Source organism: Watersipora subatra, chromosome 7 (genome assembly GCF_963576615.1).
Source record: "Watersipora subatra chromosome 7, tzWatSuba1.1, whole genome shotgun sequence".
NCBI lineage: Eukaryota > Metazoa > Bryozoa > Gymnolaemata > Cheilostomatida > Watersiporidae > Watersipora > Watersipora subatra.
This window is the reverse complement of record NC_088714.1, coordinates 17,355,907-17,383,126: the sequence shown is the minus strand read 5'-3', so window position 1 is coordinate 17,383,126 and position 27,220 is coordinate 17,355,907. Positions and strand designations below refer to the sequence as shown.

Here is a 27,220-nt window from a genome sequence, read left to right as displayed (position 1 = left end):
GACATTTTAATGTGTTGCACTTATCATAAAGTGTGCACCATACGCACACGCATATGGTGCAAAAGTGCACGCCAAATGTGTGCTCTTGATTATTAACTAATATTACCTTTTGCATTTGTTATTTTTGAAATTGTTGAAAAATTAATTTTTTGTTACCATTAATTATCTTTTTAATTTGCAATTTTTAAATGTGCCGTTTCAATTTCAAATGTGGGTTACACTTCTATTTCCAGTTTTTTGTAAGGTTTGAATGCTAAACCAGTAAGGGGAAATACTTTTTACGCGGACAATTGTATTATCTCAAGTAGCAATAGTGTCTACATTCTCTCTCTGTTCGGTCAGACAGAGTACCAGAAAAAGACAGTCCGATATCTCATTTTTACATTTGTACTGGTATCGAGAAGTGCCGGTAACGAGAGGTACCACCAGTATCATCGTATTCAAAGTTTTGATGGATAGCATCTGCTGGAACAGTAACCGTTTTTATACACACACACTTCTAAGCACAAATTTTAATTATTAATTCAACATATTTCAAGATTTTTATGTTGTTTTTTTCAGTTCGTATTAATTGTATCATTACCAAATCATCTTTTATTGTAATAGTAGCAAAATAGACTTAATTTAGCTATTACTTGCTGATTATTTCGCATTTAAATTTAAACACTTTTATAGTTAGTTTATGCTGTTTCTTAATTTATTTGACTTGCACAAAACATTTTCCTCATAATATGATGTTTGAAAGTTACTGTTGTTGGACAAAGTTTGAAAACCTGTACAGTTGTTTTATTTTTTTTCTTAATTTATTTAAATTGGACAAAACACTTTTCTCATGATATGAGGTTGAAAGTTAGAATGGTAACTGTTGTTACATGTTAAATAAAAATAAATTTTCTGAGCAAAGACTTTTATTACCTGAGAACATTAAAGAATAAACAACACAATGCGAGGGAATAACAAAGACACAGTTCAAGCAAGTCATACTTGAATTCACACAGGAAATACCAAATAACATTTAAACAATAGCGATTATCCTGGAAACTGACAAACAAGCAATGGCGAGTGAGGAAGCTAATTATGAAGCATGCTAATAGGTAAGCTGCCCATCTCCCATAGGTAATGGCTCAATTAATTTACTCCACAAGTGCCTGACTTCCTGTATAACACCCCTCTTGCGCACATCCTTTGATTAGCTGTATATTTATGTCCAGCCAAGCAATAAATGAGCATGGAAAGACAAAAGTTAGACAGACGATGCACGAAAGGTGACATGACCGACCTGTGAGGCACTCCGATGAATACAATGCCTTGCGTGTTCTCTAATAATGACTTATACTGCAAACGCTCTTCTGCCAGGGTCAGCAGATGCTTTATTATAATACCTCCCATGGAGTGTCCGACCCAAAGGACTTTTCGACCTTCACCTTAAAGAACAACAGCACAGATAACGTAACACAGAGTTCATACGGTTAAGGCACATCAATTCACACTTAGAGTAAATTTTAAATAAGGAAAAGTAATAAAGATTATCTCCCCCGCTTAAATTTATGACTATAGGCTATTAGAGTTGTGAGAGAGGGGAGTGGTCTAGAACGCCCCCACCTGCAAACAAAATTTTGGAGTTCAATTCCCATGAATGGTCACTAGTGGTGACAAGAATGATATCTAACTTAGTCATAGAGGTTCCCTTGCCACTAGACTCAGACATGTTCAGCCAAGATCACAGAGCCATTATTTGTGCAACATTGCCCTTAAAGACATGCACAGTCTCTGTTGGCAGTTAGCTAAACAAATACCATACTCAATATTTAAAGGTTGACTTGCAACAAAATTCACATTACAGTTATTTGGTATCAATAGGCTCACCATATCTTACTCTGTTGTGTTGTAGGTGCAAAATATGTGTAAATGTGATTATAAGCTCTTAAAAGCTCAAAAACGAACAGTTAGTCGCAGCCATCACGAAAACGCCGTAATTTGGAATATCTTTATTTTGATGACATTCTTAAACATTTTGGTTATTGTTTTGACACGTGATGTTATCGCGTGAATTGAAAGGTCAATAAAAGGCTCAACATAAAACGTCTCGTAGCACTAGTTTATGACAAACACGGGTTCTACCGGAAAGCCCGTGTCAAATATAGATGCTTGCTACTTTACAGTTTTGTTTCAGCCTGGTCTAATCAACTAGTCGTAATCCGATCATATGACCCATACTTCCTGCCAAATGGCGCAAACATTTTCTGAAGCACTTTTCGACTATCACAAGTGACCAATAGGCTCGTCATGTTTATCAGAAGATGATATGCACTCCTTCGAGCTAAGGTTAAAAAATTAAACGAATTTTTACAGTAGGTATTGAAATATCAGTGCTCAAAGTGACAGCATTACAATGATGATGAAATGGACGCGTAAGGAAAATAGACATGGTTTTATTGAATGCGTGAAGTATATTTGTGAAAATATTTCGACGAATGAGGTTGCATGAAAGTGTAAACAGAAACCATCTTGTTCAACTACGTCCCATTTGAGCCGTTTTGGAAATGGATTCCAATCTACGGCATTTTCAAGATGGCTGCAATTAACTGTTCATTTTTGAGCTTTTAAGAGCTTATAATCACATTTCCACATATTTTGCACCTACAACACAGCAGAGTACGACATGGTGAATCTTTTGATACCAAATAACTGTAATGTGAATTCTGTTGCAAGTCAACCTTTAAAGGTTGACTCATGTGAAAATGTGATTACAAGCTCTTAAAAGCTCAAAAACCAACAGTTAATCGCCGCCATCAGGAAACTGCCGTAGATTAGAATCCCTTTCCAAAACGGCTCAAATGGGGCGTAAATAAACAAGATGGCTTCTGTTTACACTTTCATGCGACCTCACTCGTCGAAATATTTTCGCAAATATACTTCACGCATTCAATAAAGCCATGTCTATTGTCCTTACGCGTCTGTTTCATCATCATTGTAATGCTGTCACTTTGAGCACTGATATCTCAAAACCTACCGTAAAAATCGTTTAACTTTTTAACCTTAGCTCGACAGATTGCGTATCATCCTCGGATAACCATGACGAGTCTGTTGGTCACCTGTGATAGTCGAAAAATGCTGCAGAATTTATTCGCGCTGTTTGGCAGGAAGTCTGGATCACATGATCAGATTACGCCTAGATGATTGGTCCAAGCCGAAACAAAACTGTGAACTAGCGAGCATCTATATTTGGTAAGGGCTCTTCGGTAAAACCCGAAGTGTTTGTCATAAACTGGTGCTACGAGAAGTTTTATATTGAGCCTTTTATTGGCCTTTCAATTCCCGTGAGAACATCACGTGTCAAAACAATAACCAAATCGTTTGACTACGTCAGAGAAATGGGTGATTCCAATCTACGGCGGTTTCGTGATGGCTGCGATTAACTGTTCGCTTTTGAGCTTTTAAGAGCTTGTAATCGCATTTCCACATATTTGGCATCTACAACACAACAGAGTAAGACATGGTAAGTCTATTGATACCAAATAACTGTAATGTGAATTTTGTTGCAAGTCAACCTTTAAGGGATTACTCACACATGGTCTTAGACAGCTACTTGTGCTGCCAGTTACTAAAGGATGTCAATTTCATTTTCAACAGATATAGACCAATTTTTTCAAGCAATGCTGAAAACCCTTGTATTCTATTACACCATCCCATCTACCATTATTATTACTAGTACCCTGGCAGTCTATTTTGCCATGAGAGATCGTCAGGTGTGCTGGTAAAGCACAGATAATAAGTATATCAACAAGTATTGCGAAATGCTGGAAGGCGGTTGATTAGCGCACAAGTTAATGTCAGGCAAAAGCAGCCGTGGCCTAGTGGTCTAGAACCACTGACTTACAGACCCTGGCTTCTGACAGATTGATGGACACTGTTCTTATATTAGCATAGGTTAATAATAAGAAATATAAAATATATAATATACAATAATATATATAATATATTATATATACAATATATATAACATATAAAATATTTATATATAAATGTATATATATAATATAATATATAAAATATATTATATATCTATTTATATATAAATGTATTAGTATATATAAAATATATTATATATATTATAAATATATATATTATATATATTATATATATAATAATATACAAATACAAAATAATTCAAACAGTCAGAAAAAGAATTATATACTAAGAATCACAAGCAAGCATCTTTTACAATAGCATGTCAAGGCATTCTATGGAAGATGGCCATTTTTCTATCTTATGGGTAGTGCTGGATAACGATTGGAGTGCATTCGGTTTTTTGATAGTTATTCTCTCTCGGTTCATCAATTCAGAAGGAGAAGACAACTGCGTATGAACCGAATTTTACATCACGATTCGATTCAGTGTTTGCGCATGCCCACGCAGCAGCTTCCTAAACAAAGTTTTGCGAGAGCATCGATCGGTCAGCAAATGCGTTTAGAGTTTTTTTTCATCCAAATTGTAGCAATAGTCTTGACTCTTGCCAAATTAACTCATGTGATGTTTTGTAGTTAAGAGACTCATATTTGTAATATCTTATTATGGTATTAATCTTCATTGATTGTATTTGTCCTGAGCATATTGTAATTTTTTTATTTATATTCATTCAATTGTTTTTAAATTAATTAATTTGATGTTGATTCATTAAATTTTAAAGAGAATAACATTTCTTCAAATCGTATTGGTTAATTAATATTAATATAATAGAAAATGACACCATTACTTGAACATTTTTTGCCAATATTAATTATTAGTTTACTATTTATTAATAAATATACAAATCTCGGTTCGATGCTGTTCATAATGCCCATATGAGTAAACCGAAGTAACAAATGAAGATTCGGTTTCATTCGGTTTTCAGGAGAAAACAACTCTGAAATTGAATGCATAGTGCAGGTAGACATCAAACAGCTCTACTTATGGGTACCTCCTATTTGACAGCTGAGCAGCATATCAGCTAGACGCTTAGCCTGTTCCTCAATAGAGAGGGTGCTGGGTGGCTGAACAGAACCCCACTGAGTAGCATTGAAGCACATATCAACGCCTATGGCTCGAATTGTCGATCCAAACTCATCAGCCAGCCAATCCATAGGCCAGCAGGTAGAGTAGTCATCACTATCTGTCAATAAGTACATTAAGGTAATGACAAAACTATTTACAGCTCCAATAAGCTTACCAACAGCAGAGGTTATCCTCTCTTGCTAGTAAAATATCCCAAGACTCAGAGAACGTTAGCTACAACATTTATGCACACCTGTGTACATCTATATACACTCATGCATATATATATATACACACCTAGGTCCATTTTTATACACTATGTACTCTTTACACTGTATCTCCTGAACAGTGTATACACATACACACTGTATATACTCTATATACACTATAAACACTTCTACATATATATATATATACTCATTTATACTCCTCACTTTTAACAAGTGAAATAGTAAAATGCCGGATGTATAAAAGAGCAGATTGCGAATGAGTACACCCAAGCTAGTACATGTTTTACCTACACATACAAGATAATGTTGATTCGTTCTATGGACTCCATAACGCTAAAGTAATATTTCCACAGATGATAACAAAGGAGTATAATTAAAATAGGAACAAAGAGCTATGATAAAAGCCGTGTAAAAATCCTGTTATGAACATGCAGCTTCACCAGCAAACATGCGAGTGTTTAGTGGTGAACACTTATATTATTATAAATAATATAAATATTATATTACATATTTTATAATATTATACTATACTATTTTATATTATTTATATAAAATAATATATGATTACTTTATATTAATAATATATAGCATTAACTTTATACTATTTATATAAAATTATTATATAATAATTGTATAATAATTTTATATAATTATAATATATAAAACTATACATATAAAGTATAAAATTATAAAATATAAAAGGGATATATATAATAATATATCCCTTTTATATTATATCTACTATTTAGTATTTTCATAAAGTTCATCTTCTAAAAATTAAAAAACTTAATGACCAAAACAGTTATTTGTGCACTTCTGTTAATTTAGTTTGCTGTTCTGTGGATAAGTATTCGATATCTCAAAAGACTAGTCACATCAAACTTTAGAGATCTTATTAAAAGTGTAGATATTTTTCTATCAGTTGAGGTTTTGTTTGTTGTTTTAGGTGATTTGACTGCCAGAATGCTTCGAGATTGAAATCAAAGAAACTTGATTGCAGTTAAAACGCTCAGAAGAAAAAGACTTCTCAAAAAATGACATCAATAATCAAACTTCCTGTTTCTCCTTCTCATTATGACATCAGCAATTGCATTCAAGTTGCAGTGTTCCAGTCTCCATTGATATATACAGTGAAACATGGATAACTCGAACTTCACGGGACCGAGCAAAAGTGTTCAAGTTATCGGAGCGTTCAAGTTATCAGAGCACTGTCACAAGTCCATGTATTTATTTATTTATTAGTAGATAAATGTACATATACAAACAATAATAGAAATAAAAGTATAAATGGCTTGTTTCAAATTAAATGCTTCTAATGTAAAGTTTAAAACTTTTTTATCAAAAAGTATAGGAGATTTTTCTATCACTTGAGATTGTTTTGTTGTTTGAGGTGATGTTATTGCCAGGACGTTTTTTAGATTAAAATTGGCAAAACTTGATCGTTGTTGAAATGCTCAGAAGAAAAGACATCTTTTTCTTTTGAGCGTTTTAACCGAGATCAATTTTGCCGATTTTTCTTCAAGTTTATGCAAAGATTACCTCACTTTACCTCGCTTCGGAAGGGCGATCGTTAAGCGGATGTTTGGTATAAATCAAATTTCACCAAATCTTTAGAAAAGTCGTTGACAAAAATAATTTGCCGATGGTGGTAATAACGACGCTTATGAATTATGAAAAGTTGAGGTTTACCTCTATGGCTTGGAATCAAGTGATTTTCTAAAGCGATAACAACCGTTTCGGTAGCCGTTGGGCAAAAAACTGTTCGAGTTAACAGAGTTGAGGTCGAGTTATCTATAGCAATTTATCATTACGTGAGAACGGACCAAAGAAACCGTTCGAGTTAACCGTGTGTTCGAGCTATCCGTGGACGAGTTATCCATGTTTGACTGTATATTTTATCTGTGTTTGCTCAGGATTGTTGAATACAACTTAAAATGTAGCCTCAGATACATTCCTAAAGATATTGTAAATCGTGTACAGAGAAATTGGTCAGAATTTTTCTCAAAGGTTCTCTCGGAATGCTGTGTAAACATATGAATACCCAATGCTAATGGACCATATATTTATCACTTACAAACGAAATGCACGACTAGCAATGATAGCAACTAGTGACTTCATTCTTGGGCATGTCTTTTTCTACGGAGCATTTTAACTGCGATCAAATTTTGTCGATTTTAACCTTGAAGCATTCTGGCAGTCAGATCACCAAGAAGGTCGTACAAAATCTCAAATGATAGCAAAATATCCACACTATCTAATAAAATCTTTTGAAATTTGATGTGACCAACCTCTTAATATTTAAATAACAAAACATATAAGCGTTATTGCATTCAGTGGTACAGACAGTAGGTATAGAAAGCAACCTTTCATTGATTGGCTTTGTCTCCATGTATAGAACACACCACCGTTGACACCATGTATGAATACAACGTCAACCTCAGCACCGGAAAGGTCCTCCGGTATGGGATGGAGCAGGTACACTCCTGATTTATACTGTGATGAATTGCCATTGAGATTAGAGAGAGCCGAGGCAGCTAAAATAGCCCAAAATTAACACGCATGATGACACCTCATGACAATAGCATCTCATGCTGTTTTTAATGTGTTTGCCTTAATTGTCTTCTCAATGTTGGTGATATCTAGGACAACCGAATAGTTTAGTTTATTTGACAATGAGAGAAGATCCGCTTGTTTTTATAAGTCATTTGTGTTAGCATTTGTCTTATTATGTAATAGGTCATGTGTCTGATTGCCAATTGGATTATGTAAGAAGTCAAGAGGTCAACCTTCAGCTGCAACGGAGATTCTGTTCTTTGTTGTATAATTCACTTCTTGATACAGAGTCACACAGCATACCAGATATAGACCAGTTTTTACAGCAAGACTGTCCTAAGCCAGGCTTTTAGAACATTCTATCAAAATATCACGCGCTTAAAGAGTGGTCTACCCTTGAAGCATGCTAAAACTAATCAGTAAGCTCATGATAAATGACAGACAACTCCAAAACTAGATAATAATGTGACTCGACAAGCCATGATAGAACCTATAAATAAAATTATAAAACATTGCAATCAGAAAAAGGCTCTTATAACTTTATACAAAACCAACACAGCAAAACCATAGCAAGATAAACCAAACTGTACTGAGACAGCTGCATAGGCTATAATATCATAACCTCTGTGCATCCACTTTGACGAGTAAAAAATTGAAAAAAAGTCAACATTGATAAAGTTATCAAAGACAAAGGTGTGAAAACAAAACAACTCGCAGGCGTGATCCATACCTTCATAATTCAGTCTAGTATATCATAGAATATGGTTAACAGTATGTAAATAGTTGAGCATCTGTTATTTTGACTAAAAACACAGAAACAAAGACCTAGAGAAGCCATAAAATTGCAACCAGCCAAAATGAACCAAATTGTTTACATTTCTAAAATAGCCTGCTTCAACAGAGCCTAACTTTAGCACAAACCTTTAGTTTTAGTTTAAACACTATTTGTCAAATTGCTTATTTCAAATAAGGGCTAATTGCTAATCCCATTTTTTGAAATAATTTAAGAGAAAATAAAAACAACTGTAAAGGTTTTCAAACTTTGTCCAACAACTAACTTTCCAACTTCATGTTATGAGAAAAATGTTTTGCGCAGGCCAAATAAATTAAAAAAAATAAAACAACTATAAAAAAGGTTTAGATATAAATGTGAAATAATTAGCAAGTAATAGCTAAATGAAGTCAGTTTTGCTTCAATTACAATAAAAGATGGTTTGGTGATCATACAATTAATACAAACTGAGAAAACAAAATGAAAATCTTGAATATGTTGAATTATTAATAACAATTCTTGCATAGAAGTGTGTGCATAAAAAAGGTTACCGTCCCACCAGAAGCTATCCATCAAAACTTTAAATACGACGATATTGGTACCTTTCAATATTAGTACAAATGTGACAATGAAATATCGTAATGTCTTTGCCTAACCGAACGGAGAGAGCCTCTTCCCACGGAGATAATATAATTGTCCACGTGAAAAGAATTGGCCTTGACCCCAGATATAGTAATTGAACCTTACAAAAAATATTTCTTAACAGGGGCATCGTAACGCGAGGGCGCAATGCTAAAATAATTATTGTGTGCATACGATATATGGAATATGATAACTTCATTAATCGATATGCCTTATGTAGCTCAGTGGTAGAGAGCTTCAATAAAAAGCTTGTGGATGCATTCGTTGTGATTTCAAATCCATAAGAACACAAAATTCTAATTCCAAGATTTTAATAGCTATTGCTGGACACGCATACACACATATATAAACATACATACACCCGACCAACTTTGAAAAACATATATATTATACATGTATTTGCATGTTATTTTATACATAAAATTTCGTAAAACCAAAGCTTAAGCTAAGTTTAAAACAATTTTATTACTAATATTTTCATAATTCAAAGCGATAATCATCAGAAATATATATATATTTATATATATATAAATAGATATAAATATATATTTATATATTTATTCTATATATATTTATTCTATATATACGCTATATATATTCTATATATATATATTCTATATATATATATATATATATATATATACCCACCCTTCGAGCTGAGTTCCTTGTTGAGAGAGGTGAGCCACGAGGCCAGCATATGTAAAAAGCGGCCCTGCACAAGGACGGAGTGGTTCTCTTTGTCAACACTCAGATTCACCAATATGTCAGCCAGCTTGCACATCATTTCCTCATTTGATTTAAACACGCACCAGATGCGAGTCAGCAATTGTAATCCCTCATCTTCATAGACAAACCTCTGGCGCTGAGCTGCATGCCTAAACAATTCCAAACAATCGAGCTATAAGAACATTTAGGTCTTGCACACCTTTTCTCAGGATAGCGCTGTCACTCAGCTGGTGTGAAAGCTTGTGGTATTTAACTACTGAGAAATGAAGAGCACAGAACTAGTTCAATAGTTGTGTGTGAGTTAAAAGCTCATCTGTTATCTCATAAAACCGATGACATACTTGTTACGTCTTATTCAAATACCCATACACTGCCTTATAAACACTGCTATGACGCAACAACAAACGTAGTTTTTAAGTCATACAGATTATGCTTTCCTCAACATTTTGTGAATACTTTTTAAAGAAAATTTGTTTGTCATACTTTTTAAACAAACCGTTTAAAAAAGTTTAATTTGTTGCTAGTATCAGGTTTAATTTTTATTCTAAATACTGTTATAATGTACAAGACTTTCATGCAATTTTAAGCATCATGTAAAATTAGCATTTCAATATTAATAGAAGACAGTCCAAAACTAAAATATGTACTAAAAATTGTAAAACTATGTATATACAGTATTATTATTATATGTTGTAATTCTACCAGCATGCAATATATATATATATATATATATCAAGTTATAAATAGTTATAAGATTAATGAATACGTCAGTTGCAAATCTGATCAAATGTTTTGCTCAAATCCTTAGTTTTAGGCTTTTAAGAGTTATTTTCTCTTCAAATAAGGTGAGACAACTCAGTAAGTGTGTGAGCATATATGTTGTAATAATTTTCAACAACTGCAGTTACTGTATTGGCAGCAGCTTTAATATGGCAAAAGCCCAAGCTGCTGAGAGTTATAAAATTTTTTAGTTTAATATTTTAAAACTACAAAAAATTTAATATAACAGTGCAGGGGTACGATCTGTATTCTTACAATTCTGTATGATAGAGGAAAGAGCTTCCATGTGAAGAATTCTGCTGTCTCCTTATACTCTAGATTTTTATTCTAATTATAGTGCCAGTGGCGATCATAGTTATGAAACCTCTTAGAATAAACCTTTTTTATTATTTTATAGTCTGTTATGTATTTATCAGATGAATTATGGCAAAATGAACATCAATAGAAACCTAAGGATATTCTACAGATGAATATTATTATATATCAACTGATATTTGTCTTTAATAGTCTGGTTTTTTAGTTTGGTTTTGGTGTAATATAGCGGTATCCGCACATCAAGACAAAAATCCAATAAAAACCAAGTTTATATTTGTCGACAAAATTAGCCAAATGTTACATGGTTTTTTAACATTTGTATGCGTGTAACTATATGAAAGTACATGTATATTGGTGGCCTTTGGAGTATTAGTAGCATCTTATTATTTACATGTAGTTGGACAGCCCTTATTGTCAATCACCAAATAGTAAAAGGTGGGTGTCCAATAGATGGATTATATTTCTTGAGACAGTACTGTATTGTCAAAAAAAAGTGGTCAGGAGATTATCCATTAGTAGTTGACAGAGGGCCGAAGGTCCAACTCGGCCGTTTACGGCTGTGCGAAAAGGGTCTGGGAGGGGAGCCGAAGCGCCCTCCCAGAGAAGGGGGGTTCGGGGGTTCAAAAATTTTTGAGAATTGAGAGCAAAATTAGAGCATTTTAAAGTGTATACTGTATTATCTAAGGTGGATATTCAGGTCCTGCCAAGGTGAGTTATTTCAGGTCTTGCAAAGAAAGCTAGCTACAGAGTTACATGGTTTTGAGTGGTAACCATATATATGTGTATTTACATTTATATTCATAAATATACATACATGTACACGTGTACATAAAAGATTGATTGTTATAGCTTGACACTTGTCTTTCAAAAACTAAATTTAAGAGAACCTGTTTCAGTTACATAAATAAGTTTAAATAATATATTACATGCACCAGGGAAAGACAACAAATATATTACTTGGCCTGCTTAACATTTACTATGTTTAAATTATGACCACCTAGAAATGCAATGAGCAACAAACTTGGCCTGCAAACACAAACTATTCCATTCAATTCAGTCACTTGGTGCAATAAAACGCTTCCTATCCAGATATTGACCAACAAACTCATTCACTATATAATTATAATCTACTTTGTCAAGTAGAACATGATGAGCATGCATGAGAAGATTGTTCATTCTTGATTGTCGCATAGTACTCCTCATAGCTGCTAAGATAGACAGGATTGAGGTAAAAAATTAAATAACAATTTATTATAAATTTTATAAATTATTATTTATTTATAAAATAAAAATAATTATCCATTGAATTATTGTTATGATCTTCTGTTGTTTTGTTCATGACAATGACATTGTTCAATGATTTTCTATCAAATGTCCTGGAACTTGTGCAAAGAATAAAATTAAAAAAACAGTGAAGTGAATTGAGAACGAATAAAAATCAAATTTTCAACAAATAAATAAATCTCACTATACAGTAATACTTCAACTTACGAGTGCTCCAACGTACGAGAAACTTGAGATACGAGCCAGCTTTCAAGCAAGTTTTAGCACTAACATACAAGCCATGTTTGAGATACGAGCACTTGAGTCAGTTGCCAAGTATGCCGGAGGTGTTTTATGAGAACAGCATCACTCTGTATTTTTCAACTGCTCAGGTTATACTGTTGTACCGTGTTTTTTTTGTGCACGATTTTCTGTGCAGAATTATGTGAATTAAACGTACTGTGCGTAGACCAAAAGTTTGCCAGTAAAATGAAAGATAATACAAAGAAAAAGCAAATGATAACAATTGATATTAAACGGAAAAATATGCGAAATGTGTATGCGTGATTGAGCTAGCTCGGCAATATGACAGAAATACATTCATAATTATTAAACAGAATGATTATATTCAGGGCATTTAGTTCGCAAAAGGACTAACCATAGTTTCTAAACGGGTCAGCGATCTTCACGACCGATGATGGCATTAGACAAACAATTGGCCGGTGACAGTGTAACTGAAACGATGCTATGTGAAAAGGCCGGCGCTGTCTATCCAAACTGTTTAATAGACATTCGGACAAGCTGGCTAGTGATCGTGCATTAACCTTTTGTGACGACACCTGTGTTCGTCCTAATCGCAACATGTTGCAAGGGCGACAAAGGCAAACGTCCTTAGATAGGTTTATCTTAAAACGGCCGGCTAGTCGTGAAAGCGAAAAAAAGGAAAATTTTCTCGCTAACCAGCGAGAAACTTCATACTATGAACGCCGAAGAAATTTTAATTACGTTTAGTTGAAAATGAAAGTTTGCTTTTAGGTTTGCTTCTAAGCTTGTCTTTTAACACTTTGATAAAATCCAAATTTATCAAAGTCAAATGTTGTAACGAAGGATAACTTATATCTCCCTCCCTGGCAAATGCGAGTGTTAACTGCTATTGTATGTATTTAATTTTACATTTTAATTAATCACATTTCCTTGCATTATTTTTTATTTGTTGCTTTTTGAAAGCATGTAGTACGTAAGGACAATAACCAACATGTTCTTTCTGTTACAATATCTTGTTTTGAGTGTTTTATTTGCTTTTTTAAAGTATGGAAACCAATCAATATATATTTAATTGTTCTATATATATATAAATAAATTGCATCAACATGCGAGTAAATTGACATACGAGCTCAGTCTCGGAACGCATTAAGCTCGTAAGTTGAAGTATGACTGTAGTATCATGGTTGATATAAAGGCCCGTCTGCACGCTCACATGATACTTAATTGTAGCTTTACCTGAAAAGGTTAGTGATAGGTTGAGTAAATTGTGTCGATTTTGAAGGAACTTTAATTTTTTTACTGCTGACAGGATTCTTGCTAGTGGCCATTTTGTTTGCTGACTGACAGTGACTGGCCAATTTTCGCCCCACCAGCGATAATCACGCATTCACTACCATCCTATTTTCAAGAGTAGATCGTTGGAATTCTCATGCTTCGCGAGGATCCCACTGAGATATGAACACAGTGAAGTCGGTGATGAAATGGAAAGTTTCGAAATCTAATATTTATGAGTTTTTGTGCCGCATAATGACTTCCATCATGCACACTATGCCGATTTTGCGATTTCCGAGATTTTGACAGAAGAAAAATGCTCCAGATAGTTCCGGAGTCCCCTAATAGGACAATACAGTACTGTTTTGAGAATACATTTGGTGGCAGACAGAGCATCTACAAAACTTCCTTATCAAATATGTATAGTATGTATAGTCTGGGATAATAAGGATAGTGAGTATAAACCATAAATGACTAAGAACATTGCAAAATTACTAGATTGTCCCATAATTACGATCACCATCACATGTCCTTAGATCATGAATGAATAAAATGACTGCTCTAGCCATAGCAATATGTGATATCATAGATATCACATATCACTATGATATATGATATCACATACCATAGCTATGATATCCCATATCTGTATAATATGCGATATCATAGATATCACATATCATACAGATCACATATGACCACTAGCGTGGCATCGATTTTTTCAGGCGCTGCCCATCACTAAAGGACCAAACACACTGGCGATATGTAACGCGATATCGTGCTTTGTGGTGCTAATTTGCGCTGGAACTCACTCAGCGAGTTGATGCTGAGTGATAACGCTCGACCTTCTCTATCAGAACTTTATCAAGCGCGAGGTGCATTTCGATTGGTTGTTTTTCCCAGAATGCAATGCTCTGGCTGCTAATTTTTTCGTGTCAAGGTTGACAAACATATAGCAACAACATTTTGCTATTTTGTTACGATTGAAACAACCTGAAAATGAATATTAAACTGTTCAAAGATTTAATAAGAGCACACCTAGTTCTGAACGACACAACACATAAGAATTACAAAGATATCCAGTGAAAACTTGTATTTGGGCGTCAATCATTGCACAGGTTGACCATCTTGAAAATAATGAATATTTATTATATTAAAAATTGAAAACTACCATAAAGTAAATAAATCTTAAAATAGTATAGTTGAAAATACGAGACACATTTTTTTCTTATGTCTTCTTGTAGTGTACAATTTGTGAAAGTGAGGTGGGCCTAATAAAAGAAGCAGAGGTTGTTTATGTCGTAGTCTAGAAGGTACTATACTATTTATTACCAGCTACGAAAAACTTGGTGATACGGAATTTTATTGGCTGTTTGTGAGCTCACCAGTGAATCACCCAAGTGTGTTTAGGCACATGCTAGCGATATCTCCATGCTCCTTATACACAGGCGATACAATCGCCTAGTGTGTTTGCCACTTGAGACAATGTGAAACCCTGGGTTAAGCTACCTATTGTAAATTGCAGAACATTGGACCTGTAGCACATTAGCTAATTTGTTACCTCGCATCACATTTTATCACAGAAGCTTATGGCAACAAGATAACATAACTCCAACCAGTGTGTTAACGCGACGAGATATCAGACTCACTACACGATCATGGAGAGACTACCTTGTAAAGAGTTTGATGACTTCTAGGGCTGACATAGAGAGGCTGGCTAAACTTTGAGCTGTAGGGGAAAGGTCAGACCTTCTTGGCTTGTTTATTTCTTCAGGGAAGCCAATAGCATCCTCTTCCTCCTCACACTCAGTTTCCTAGAATCAAGGTCAAAGTGTATCACATTTTGTATCACTTCTTGCCTTGGGCAAGAAGTGCAACTGCTAACTTGCATACAATATGCAAAGAAAAACAGAAGAATGAGAAACCAATTTATTAGAAATGGCAAGTTTGCAATAAAATTTCGGTTACGAAAACACTAGACTACTGCAAGTAGGAGACAACTCATAAATAATGTGAGCTAATCAGATACAGTGACATGTATAGGGCCTACCGACATACATTCTGTAAAACCTCCATTTGAAGACTACAGGACTCTAATTTTTAACTCTTCTCTTATGGTTCCATTTTATTAGAGGTGACGTTCAAATAAAGGGTGGCAGTGTATTTTTTCAACCATTTTTTTATAGTGGTATTCTATTAGAGGTGGCGTTAAATAAAGGTGGTACTCAAATAGAGGTTTTACAGAATCTTGTGAAATAAGAGCCTCAAAGCCAAAAAAGGTCTACACAAGGGTTCTGTGTATTATTTCCCTTATTCAGTTTATTATTGTTTCCTTCACAACATCACAGCCATTCAGTTTGATACAAAATTTCCTCACTTAGTCATAACGGAAGCAGGACATAACAAATTAAAAACACCAAAGTACAAACAAGGAAATCCATTCATGTCAAACACAAAATGAATCATAATAAGATGTTACAAAACCTTAAATATATATATATATACAGTCAAACATGGATAACTCGAACTTCAAGGGACCGAGCAAAAGTGTTCGAATTATCAGAGCATTCAAGTTATCAGAGCACTGTCACAAGTCCATATATTTACTTATTTATTAGTAGATACATGTACATATACAAACTATAATATAAATCAAAAGCACAAATGGCTTGTTTCAAATTAAATGCTTCTAATGTAAAGTTTAAAACGTTTTCATGAAAAAGTATAGAGATTTTTCTATCACTTGAGATTGGTTTGTTGTTTGAGGTGATGTTATTGCCAGGACGTTTTTCAGATTGACATTGGCAAAACTTGATCGTTGTTGAAATGCTCAAAAGAAAAGACATTTTTTTCTTTTGGGGTTTTACCCACGATCAATTTTGCCGTTTTTTCTTGAAGTTTATGCAGATTACTTTACATTACCTGGGATTCATTAAGAGCAACACTCCGAGGCAGTTCAGTTAGAAGTTTTACGAGGTTTTACGGTACATTCTATATCACTCACGCTTTTTTAATAGATACTTATTGAATGTACACACGTATTCTGTGTTTAGGTCAAACGATGAATAGTTTTTTGTAGCTCAGACAACGTATACGTTTAATTACAACATTTTTTAAGACGTTTTAAACATTCAACATTCCGACGTTGATTCAACACGGAATCAACGTCGGAAAACTATTCATCACGGGTTAGCCGAGTCACGCACTCAAGGATTTTCGCCACGCACATACAAAACAACACGCGATTTTTGTTTTGTATGTGCGTGGCGAAAATTCTTGCGCGCGTGACCCGGCTAACCCGTGCTATTCATCGTATCGCTGTATAAATCAAATTTCACCAAACTTTTAGAAAAGTCGTTGACAAAAATATTTTGCCGATGGTGGTAATAACGACGCTTATGAATTACGAAAAGATGAAGTTTACCTCTATGGCTTTGAATAAAGTGATTTTCTAAAGCGAAAACAACCGTTTCGGTAGCTGTTGGGCAAAAAAACAGTTCGAATTAACAGTGTTGAATTCGAGTTATCTAAAGCAATTTATCATTACGTGGGAACGGAGCAAAGGAATTGTTCGAATTAACCATTTTTTCGAGCTATCCGTGGACGAGTTATCCATGTTTGACTGTATATATATAATACATATATAATTATATATATGGGCTAAATTTCAGCTTTTAAACACAAAACCAACTTTACAGAAAGCAGAGCGCTGTCCGTCTTGTAATACCATCGATGCAGAATCTACACAGAAATGCTTGAACTTTGCATTTCCACTAGTAATGTAAGCTATGACACCATTGCATTTGGTCACTAGCTTGCCAAGGTATCGGTTCTAGGTAATAAATAAAACACTTTAAATAGCAACAAAAAATATATATTTTATCTTTTAAAAATGGCTGAAACAGGAAAAACATATTTTTAAACCAGGTCATTGAAGGGCTAATTTTCTTTACTGATGGCAAATTAAAATTCTATTAAAAATATTATATTATATGATATTATAAATGTGTTAGCAAAGCTACAATATAAGTTTGTATAAGCTCAAAGGAATAATTTTCTTGCTATTTAATGTTATTAATGACTCAATCCCATTGAAATTCAGTACATATGGTTCAAAAGTCGTATGAGCAGAAATTCCAGTGGGAGTAAAGCAAAAGGCGCGATCAACTGTCTTGCAGCACAAGGGTTAAACAGTGAAAGCAGATATTCTCACATTCTTTCAGCAAGCATTCGAGAATTCGCAATGCAAACCTGTAAAGTGACTGGCTTCCTCCCAAGCAGTGTGTCAACAAGGTATTTAGCATTCTCATCAGCATCCTTCGGTATGCTTCGCAGGAACCGGTATATTTGACCCGAGAGATGCTCTGAGGAACTGTAGCACGCGCGTGGTGACAGGAAGAACCGGATATCTGTACCTAAAGTGTTACTATCGATGTATGGCAAAGATGTATGACGCAACAGGGAGCCACTGTAATAGGACAGCTCTGGGGCTTTCAGATAGAAGTTATGAATATGCATTCGACTCCTAGTAATCCAAAACATTCTAATGCAAGTGGTTTTTAATTACAGGTATTGCGACAAAAGAAAAATTAAATATAATTCACATTTTATGAAAAATTTATAAACTTTCGTTAGACAAAGATGTTACAAGGAAAAGTTTCTGTATCGCAAGCTGACACAATCGTTATCACTACACGTGCATTAATTTTTGGACTACCTAAAAATTTAATGTATTTGAGGTTTGTGAATGGTTCAAAGTGTAAGTCGATGATGGTGAATCTATATTCATAAATCTAAACTTTTTTCACATTCTTTTCCCAATTTCGTCGACGCTTCACACAAGTTTCATTCGTTCCGTCAAGTCGCCAAAATATTTGGTGTCAAAACTCCGTTTAGTTCCTGAGAATCAGCATATTAAAAACCAACCTGGGGACTATCAGATCAAAAACGAAGGAAATCACAGGATTCTCGCTAGTGACTAGCTAAAAGCCCGTGAATTACAAGTGGTGGTAAATCAAAAATAAAATCTGGTTTTCTTAGCAAACAGTCAGTTTCTGAAATATGTAGCCAATATATATATTCTAGACGCTATAAAGTCTCACATCGAAGCAAAGAACCTCAGTATTTAAAGCAATCATGAAGAACTAGCTACAGCCTTTGTACACCTTGGCTTTAGTAGTTGAAACATAGTCTTAGGATTTTCGATGAGAGCAGCTCACTCATATTTAATTCCATATGGGATGGTAACTTGGTAATTGCGTGAAGAGCAATAAATATTTGAAATAAAAATGTCTCCTCACACTTCCATAAAAGTCAATTATTCAAGGTGTATTTCATCCTACAGTGATTCCCCTTTTCCGCAATTAATCGGGACAGACACCCTCTACCTCCTCTACAATCTGTAACTAGAATTCGATAATTGTCTTTTTTCAAAAGAAGACCACTACCAAGCAGCCTTTAAAGAAAATGGTGAACAAGACCAAACCTTTCTTGCTAGCGAGCTCAATAAGAGTGCTGGTGTCACACGCCAAAGATGCGCCATAGATGACTCCATCAGGTAGATCATGGTATCTTGAGAGGATTTCTATTGCCAATGCTCGAGGTGCTGGCCCACAGGTACGGGCTATTCTAGCCCAGTACTGCAACATGTGAAGGTATGTCTATGTTCCAAGCATTTGCTTGGAACATAGACATGTTGCAGTACTGGGCTATTCTAGCCCAGTACTGCAACATGTGAAGGTATGTCTATGTTCCAAACATTGCTTGAGTATTTAAAAGCAGTGATGTAAGCTAGAAATCTCCCATGTAAACAATAGATTTGCTTCTTTGCAAATTGGCTTCAACACGCCAAACTGCATAGTACGAGAGGCAGCATATAGAGCTAGTAGGGATGAATTAGCCTAAAGCATATGTATTTGTGGCCGCGTGATGACAATAACTACAAATTAATTACAAATTGTTTTTAATATGTTCTGATGATTACTACACAATTGGTATTTTTCCGAAAAGCTGTACGAGACAGTCTATAAAATATTCCATGGCAGCACTTATAGTAAAATTCTACAGCAGAATTCTTGCCAAAATTAATTTGCAAACTGTTAAACTGTTTGACAACAACCTTTAGATCGACTTACAAGTTCCTGTCTATTATTAATACATTAGTATAAACTAACATGCGTTAGTAATCAGATATATCGACATCACATCATGTGATGATAATTCCATCATCGTTCATTAGCAGTATCAGAAAGAAAATAAATGAAGAAATGTAAACAAATGAAAATGTAATAAATATAAATCATTTAAATGAAAATTTATTTCTTATGGAATAGAATACAATAAGGATCATTGCTTCTTAGCATTAACCAAAGGTGCTCTGGCAGAATATTGATAGCGTGTATCTGGCAGAATATTGACAATGTGTATCTAATAGTCTTTTCAACAGCAGGTAAAGCATATAATAATGCCCCAGGTAGAGCATATAATAAGGCTAGTAGACAAATGCCCGTCCATAATAGTAATCTCTTATATGGTTTCTTTTCTAACTCGGAATTAACTCTGTTTCCATGATCGTAAAATGATCAAGTGGCTAGCAGGCTTTTGTTATATTGACAAAGCAAAGAAGAAAAAGCTACTAACCATAATATAGATCTATGAATTACCTTTGGGCCGTGTTTGGTCCTCAGTCGCTGCCAGATGGGTATATTTATATAGTTATAATCCTCATTGAAGTTGAGAGTCTCTCGTGAAGCGGCGGAGAAAATGGGTTGTACGTACTAAAGAGTTAAAAACAGGTAAATACGTAGCCAAACATACATCAAATTCAAAATAATTTTGACTCATTAATTTAAGAAATAAAATCAGGAACCTACATGTAATTACGCAAATTGGTATATTTGGAAGTTGTTTTCTAATGAAGAGAACAACTCCTGGCAAATAATGAAATTGAATTCTATAATGCAGTATTAGTAACCAATTACGTACAAGCGACAGCGAAGTACTATAAATACGTTCAAGCCTCAACATACAAAATTAATCTATTTCAAGATCTGCATCGTCTGCATCGTATGTCAAAACCATCGCATGTTAAAGCAAATAATTACTATAATAAGAGCTGTGTCCGTCCGAAGCCACAGTAACAGCAGCGTTGGTTAAAAAAATTTGCTACACACCAAAATTGAACTCAAACCCTCAATTTTATAGACCGGCACACTAACCGCCACACAAGTCGGCAACCTCACTACATGACGGGATAATTATGCGCATACAAATTACTCATGACAGTCTCTCATGGTGCACGGGACTGCCAAAGGTAGTAGTATTCTTATAAGTATATACAATATTTCATTTAATTCACTCCTCAGCTCAAAAACATGACTAGAAATATTTCAAGTAATTAAATATGGCATTCCCACGAATGCATTATATAAAACTATGCCTAAATTCAATATAAAAAACCAGATAATACAAAAACCAAATGTAATAATAACCAATATATACAGGTTTTGATTGGCACTTCACCTTTAAATATATATTAATGTTACAGTAACAGTACATTAACATTACATTAATGTATATGTACTTTAGATGTACATATATATTAAGGACAGGCCAATCGAAATGCCTTTTTGAGAATAAAGTAAACACATAGTAAGTAGGTAGAGGTGTGTTGTAGAGATATGTAGGTAGAGGTGTGTTATAGAGATATGTAGGTAGAGGTGTGTTATAGAGATATGTAGGTAGAGGTGTGTTATAGAGTTATGTAGGTAGAGGTGTGTTGTAGAGATATGTAGGTAGAGGTGTGTTATAGAGATATGTAGGTAGAGGTGTGTTGTAGAGTTATGTAGGTAGAGGTGAGTTATAGAGATATGTAGGTAGAGGTGTGTTGTAGAGATATGTAGGTAGAGGTGTGTTATAGAGATATGTAGGTAGAGGTGTGTTATAGAGATATGTAGGTAGAGGTGTGTTATAGAGTTATGTAGGTAGAGGTGTGTTGTAGAGATATGTAGGTAGAGGTGTGTTATAGAGATATGTAGGTAGAGGTGTGTTGTAGAGTTATGTAGGTAGAGGTGAGTTATAGAGATATGTAGGTAGAGATGTGTTGTAGAGATATGTAGGTAGAGGTGTGTTGTAGAGATATATAGGTAGAGGTGTGTTATAGAGATATGTAGGTAGAGGTGTGTTATAGAGTTATGTAGGTAGAGGTGTGTTGTAGAGTTATGTAGGTAGAGGTGTGTTGTAGAGTTATGTAGGTAGAGGTGTGTTATAGAGATATGTAGGTAGAGATGTGTTGTAGAGATATGTAGGTAGAGGTGTGTTGTAGAGATATATAGGTAGAGGTGTGTTATAGAGATATGTAGGTAGAGGTGTGTTATAGAGTTATGTAGGTAGAGGTGTGTTGTAGAGATATGTAGGTAGAGGTGTGTTGTAGAGTTATGTAGGTAGAGGTGTGTTATAGAGATATGTAGGTAGAGATGTGTTGTAGAGATATGTAGGTAGAGGTGTGTTGTAGAGATATGTAGGTAGAGGTGTGTTATAAAGATATGTAAGTAGAGGAGTGCTATAGAGATATGTAGGTAAAGGTGTGTTATAGAGATATGTAGGTAGAGGTGTGATATAAAGATATGTAGGTAGAGGTGTGTTATAGCGATATGTAGGTAAAGGTGAGTTAAAGAAATATGTAAGTAGTCAGACTTACACTATGCGAACTATCAATTAACAAAACTTATTCAATTTTGTTGTTTTTAATAATAACTTTAATAATGCCTCTACATAACTCTGTCATTACAGCATACCTCCATGTAACTCTATTTATCAATAGAGCATACCTCTATGTAACTCTGTTTGTCTCTTTCAATACTTAAGATATCCAGGTCCGGCTTACCAACGCTGATCTGGGCCACATGGTAAGCGATGAATAAGGCTGGTGGTGAAGAAACTAAGCCAAGTGTAGTGAGTGGAGCTTTCCATGTGTTCCATTTCCTAGCTATCAATTGTCTGCTTATAGCCATGCAGTTGGTTAACAGCCTAAAATCTTCTCTTTAGCGCTCATTGCAACCTGAATAAGTAAAAACTTAGCAATTGCATAGAAAAGAAAGTGTACCGATTATGTAATACACAGCTACATATGCTGATACAAATCTTAATATTGGTTAAAAATCAATAAAATAATAAATGAAACCATTATGCTACATGACATGCCAATCATCTAAAATGCTAAGAAACTAAACTGAAACACTATAAGTCACTGAGCAGTTCACTTTCTAGACAATATTTTTTACAGCCAAATATGTGGACAACAGTACAATATACCACAATACTAATTTATGTTTATAATCATTTACCATTTGCTCCTATTGACTTTGCTTTTCTCTGTCATCAACTACAGTTTCAACATTCCGGTTATTTTTTGGCCAGGAACTAGTCTTCTTATTTCATTACCAATAGCATTACCACATTTTATGTCAAAAATATATTACTTACATGCCTGTATTTAGTTATTTGTATTATTGACCATATTAAATCTGAGCTTATTAAATCTTTAAAGCACATAAATTACATAATTTTTTTATTGAATATTTCAATACATCAGAGTCTTGGCTTTCAAATGAGTTATTGTTTGCCATGGTGAGACAGACATTGGTTGGTGTTTATAAGATTTCCCCAAAGCTCTACCACAGAAATGTTTACTGGCATAGGCTCGAAAATTGTGACGTCACAATTTTCATATGCGGTGTTGTGTGCTCTTACCGCCTATTTTATTGCTTACCGCTTATATTTATCAACTACGATAATGACGCTAGTGTCAGACGAAGATAGGACAACTCCAGAGAACCAATGAAGATGACAAAGGAATCACTGTCATTAGTTCTCCATGTACAGATTATTTTTATGATAAATAACTCAGATTCCAAGCACCATACTATGTTTCCCGATGATATTACGCACTAGCCCTCTGATTTTATTGTAATGTTGAGGGTCGCCACTGAGACTAATTAGTTTTAAGCTTTGCACGATCTCGCGAAAGTGCGATTGACATATAGTCCTAGGGCCACGCAACTGCAGGTCACAATTTAATCGATGTGATTTTATTACCTTTATCAACTACAGTACATTTATTGAAGCATAATTAATTAACCCAGAACATGTGTTTGTATTAGTAGGGCATTAGCACGATCCCTGGGCATTGTTGATTATCTAGAATCCTAGTTTCTTATTAGCGCTCTCTGGGTTTAACAGCTCCGATTGTCACATAAAAGCGTAGCCTCAATGGCAGCGAAAGGGATCGACTACCTAAGGCTAAATAATAATTGTGACATCACATTTTGAGAACCTGAACCAAGAGTTTTTTTGCAGGGCATACTTTTGACACCCTGTTTTTCATAGTTCTATTATTCTTTGTGTTTTGAATATAGGCTCATTCGAAAGCCAAGACTCTGATGTATTGAAATATATAATAAAAAAATTATGTAATTTATGTGCTTTAACATATCCTTCAAGTATTTCACTTGACTTATCTTGTTTCCCCAATGAGCAAGCCGCAATGTGCACTTCAAAAGTAGGATAGCATTACAGATAATTATGACTGATACTTGACACATTTTGTTTTGCAACAGGCTAACAACTTAATACACCAGATCTTAGTTTAATTGGCTACTTTTTTATGTACAGTGTTTAGCAAGTAGTCACTTTAGGTTGATACGAAGAAGGGCTAAGAGTGTACTGACAAGGATCACTTCTATAACTATTCTGCAAGGCATATAGCATTAATAAGATAGTCTTATGGTAGTTCGGATAGAAATACTACCCAAAAACCGTTTGTATTTTTGAAGCCTAATGCTTTTGTTTCTTGGATTGCCAATTTATTAGACAACGAGCCAGTATGGCCTCTCAATATTTAAATACAAAATACACCGTAAATGTTTCATCTTGAGTTCTGAAGAAATTTTAGAGGAGCAAGAGAGTGACTACCAAATTGCCAAACTGTTGGATTAGCCCAACATGGTATGCTGTGTCTATAACTCAATTCAGTTCAATCACTAAGCAAAGTCACATCTGGAATTAGGGATTCCAATACATAGGATTAATGTTAGCCCAAATCCTCATCAGTTTTTAAGGCAAACACCCATAGTAAATTGTCAGCCTTGAAATCAACACTACTTGCATTCTAATATATATACCTTCTACTCTGAAATCAACATTTTTCATCATCTAGAAGGCAGTCATATCGAATGCCCCTGATACAGCTTTCAATTATTTATCAGACAAAATATCTGCTACTCCCAGTTTATTAACAAAGTGGCATACCGTGTCTAAAGGTGGTTTTAGTTATTTTGTATTTTAAGACACGCAAGGCTATTTTGTGTCAACTCAATATTATTCTTATTTTTAGTTGTGAGTGTGTCAATGTTTCACAAGGATTTTAAGCTAATACAATACATCTTGGACACCAGCTGATTTTCACGTCACACTGAACCTAAGAATTTATAAAGTCAGTAAAATTTTCAATAATTAGTTGTTGCAACAAAATAAATTTGCTATTAGTATATACAGCATCGAATTAATTTCAAAATAATCAGCATAGTCAAGTTAGCCTGTTTGTGAAAGGATGTGCTCTTTGACTAATTTTTAAGTTCCATACATTTGGTGAAAGAAAATTGTGAGTATGTACATCACTATTTTACTTGTAAAACCTGCAACATGGTGTATATTGGTTGGTACCATTTTTAGCTTGTTGCAAAGTAATCATAGGCTGCATGATAGTTGTTGTTTATCAGCAGACAAAATCTGCAATGGAAACTAAAAGCAGATTTGTCTGTTATCTGTCTAAATTAGATTTTAAATCTAAGCAGCCTTTGATCTTACTTCTGAAAAGCTAATTTTAGGCTTTTTTCCTCCTATTATATTGCAAGATAATAACTAAATACCAACGGTTGATGGTATTTGATTTCAACGTTTATATCATAAAAATTATTTTGCGCTCAAGTGTCCCAGACGAATAAATTGCAACAGCAGATGGGACGCATTAAAGTAATCAGCGCAGAGTAGCCTCTTTACGACTACCGACTGGTTAATGCTACTCTAAATGTCTTAAGACCATTTTGCGGAATCCTTCTGCTCAAACGATATACCGTTTAATATATGTACAGGCGTGAAGTACGGTTAAGAACTTGACAGATTAAACAGCAGCAAAACAAAATTATCGCAGGTTAATATAAAATCATTAACTGCATAATAACATGCATTCATTAAGTATTTTAAGTACGCTATAATTTATGGCACAGGCCCAATTTTAAAAACTACACAGCGCTGTTTTGCAAAACCTAGCCTTTGTGACTGAGCAACAATAGCAGACTGTGCAACTGTTTAACAAACCTGCGGCGATTTCTCTATGTAGCGAGTAAAGTTGCTCCTAGTTTCACGTTATGCCAAGTACTGTGTCTTGCAGGTGGCAACTGTTATGTGAGCTGATTGGACTTCGTTGCGTGTTATCACAGCATGTCTAGCAGCTATAAAAAAAAAACGAGCTCGCGCACCGATAGCAGTTTGCGCGCGGCCGTCTGATGCAAAAGTTTACAACATACTTCAACGATATCTAGACCGATATATTGATTATGTTGCTTCTTTATTCTGTAAGAAATTATTGCTATTAATGTAAATACGACTTGTTTATATTTGAGGGGTAAACGAGTACGTTATGTATCTTTTTCTTTGGGCTTATACGAATCATTTTTTTCCTTCAGGTACAACATGCCTTGATGAAAAGTTAAGGTATTCCTAAATTTATGTGCAGCTGTGTTGGCATTTTGGCTGAATATAGTAAGTGACTGATTAATGTTTGCTGCCGTATTACGCTGATGGTTTTTAGTTTATGTTGTAACCATAATCTGTTTGCATAAAGTGTAACACGTCGCTGGACTTTTTTGGGTTTTTCACATACAATTTGGTGGTGGAAATCCTCTTTGTGTAATTCAGAATTCTTTGTGAATCTAGTACTTAATACTCATTCTAAAATCTTACTTCATTCTAAAATTGTAATCGTTTGCAACAATATTGTAAGTCAAATTTTAGATATAGAAACAGTAAAAGCCTGTCAGTCATTTGCTTTTAAAAGCTTTGTAAAACTATAGGCTATGTGTGTACGTGCAACAAACAGTTCTTCATCATCAAGTTTCACTCTCTTTGGAACTAATGACGATGCCAAAATTTTATTAACGGTATTAATTTGCTCTGCATAGATAAGTGTGTGTATATATAAGGCAAATCTAAAACTTGTTTTGATACAAATCATAATCTAATTATATATAATCAATATATATATATATATATATATATAGAGTGAAGTTCCACTTATAAATATTTTATATAT

The 27,220-nt window shown here is 34.4% G+C and overlaps 2 protein-coding genes and 1 long non-coding RNA gene across 4 annotated transcripts in view; 2 read left to right on the top strand and 1 right to left on the bottom strand.

Annotated features, from left to right (window-relative positions):
- The window catches only part of LOC137399632 (protein SERAC1-like), a 45,827-nt gene extending 22,549 nt beyond the window's left edge, over positions 1–23,278 (bottom strand). Inside the window, exons 1-10 of one of the 2 annotated variants that reach the window (XM_068085813.1) lie at positions 23,196–23,278; positions 22,680–22,909; positions 20,514–20,627; positions 19,337–19,490; positions 18,103–18,266; positions 15,523–15,665; positions 9,880–10,106; positions 7,628–7,798; positions 4,961–5,152; positions 1,280–1,424 (exon numbers count right to left, since the gene is read on the bottom strand). In XM_068085813.1, coding sequence (XP_067941914.1) covers positions 1,280–1,424; positions 4,961–5,152; positions 7,628–7,798; positions 9,880–10,106; positions 15,523–15,665; positions 18,103–18,266; positions 19,337–19,490; positions 20,514–20,627; positions 22,680–22,862 — 1,493 coding nt within the window. In that variant the 5' untranslated portion in view covers positions 22,863–22,909; positions 23,196–23,278. Of the gene's footprint in view, positions 1–1,279; positions 1,425–4,960; positions 5,153–7,627; positions 7,799–9,879; positions 10,107–15,522; positions 15,666–18,102; positions 18,267–19,336; positions 19,491–20,513; positions 20,628–22,679; positions 22,910–23,195 lie in introns of those variants that run through there. The other variant, XM_068085814.1, reaches the window with a different exon arrangement.
- On the top strand, positions 4,995–7,203 carry LOC137399633 (uncharacterized). Its single transcript, XR_010979166.1, has 2 exons — positions 4,995–5,133; positions 6,211–7,203. It is a non-coding gene; the product is annotated as an uncharacterized lncRNA (long non-coding RNA).
- A 3,089-nt stretch (positions 23,279–26,367) lies between the features above and the next one.
- Positions 26,368–27,220, top strand: part of LOC137400000 (EH domain-containing protein 3-like) — a 66,265-nt gene continuing 65,412 nt past the window's right edge. Inside the window, exon 1 of the mRNA XM_068086289.1 lies at positions 26,368–26,483. Coding sequence (XP_067942390.1) covers positions 26,466–26,483 — 18 coding nt within the window. The 5' untranslated portion in view covers positions 26,368–26,465. The remainder of the gene's footprint in view (positions 26,484–27,220) is intronic.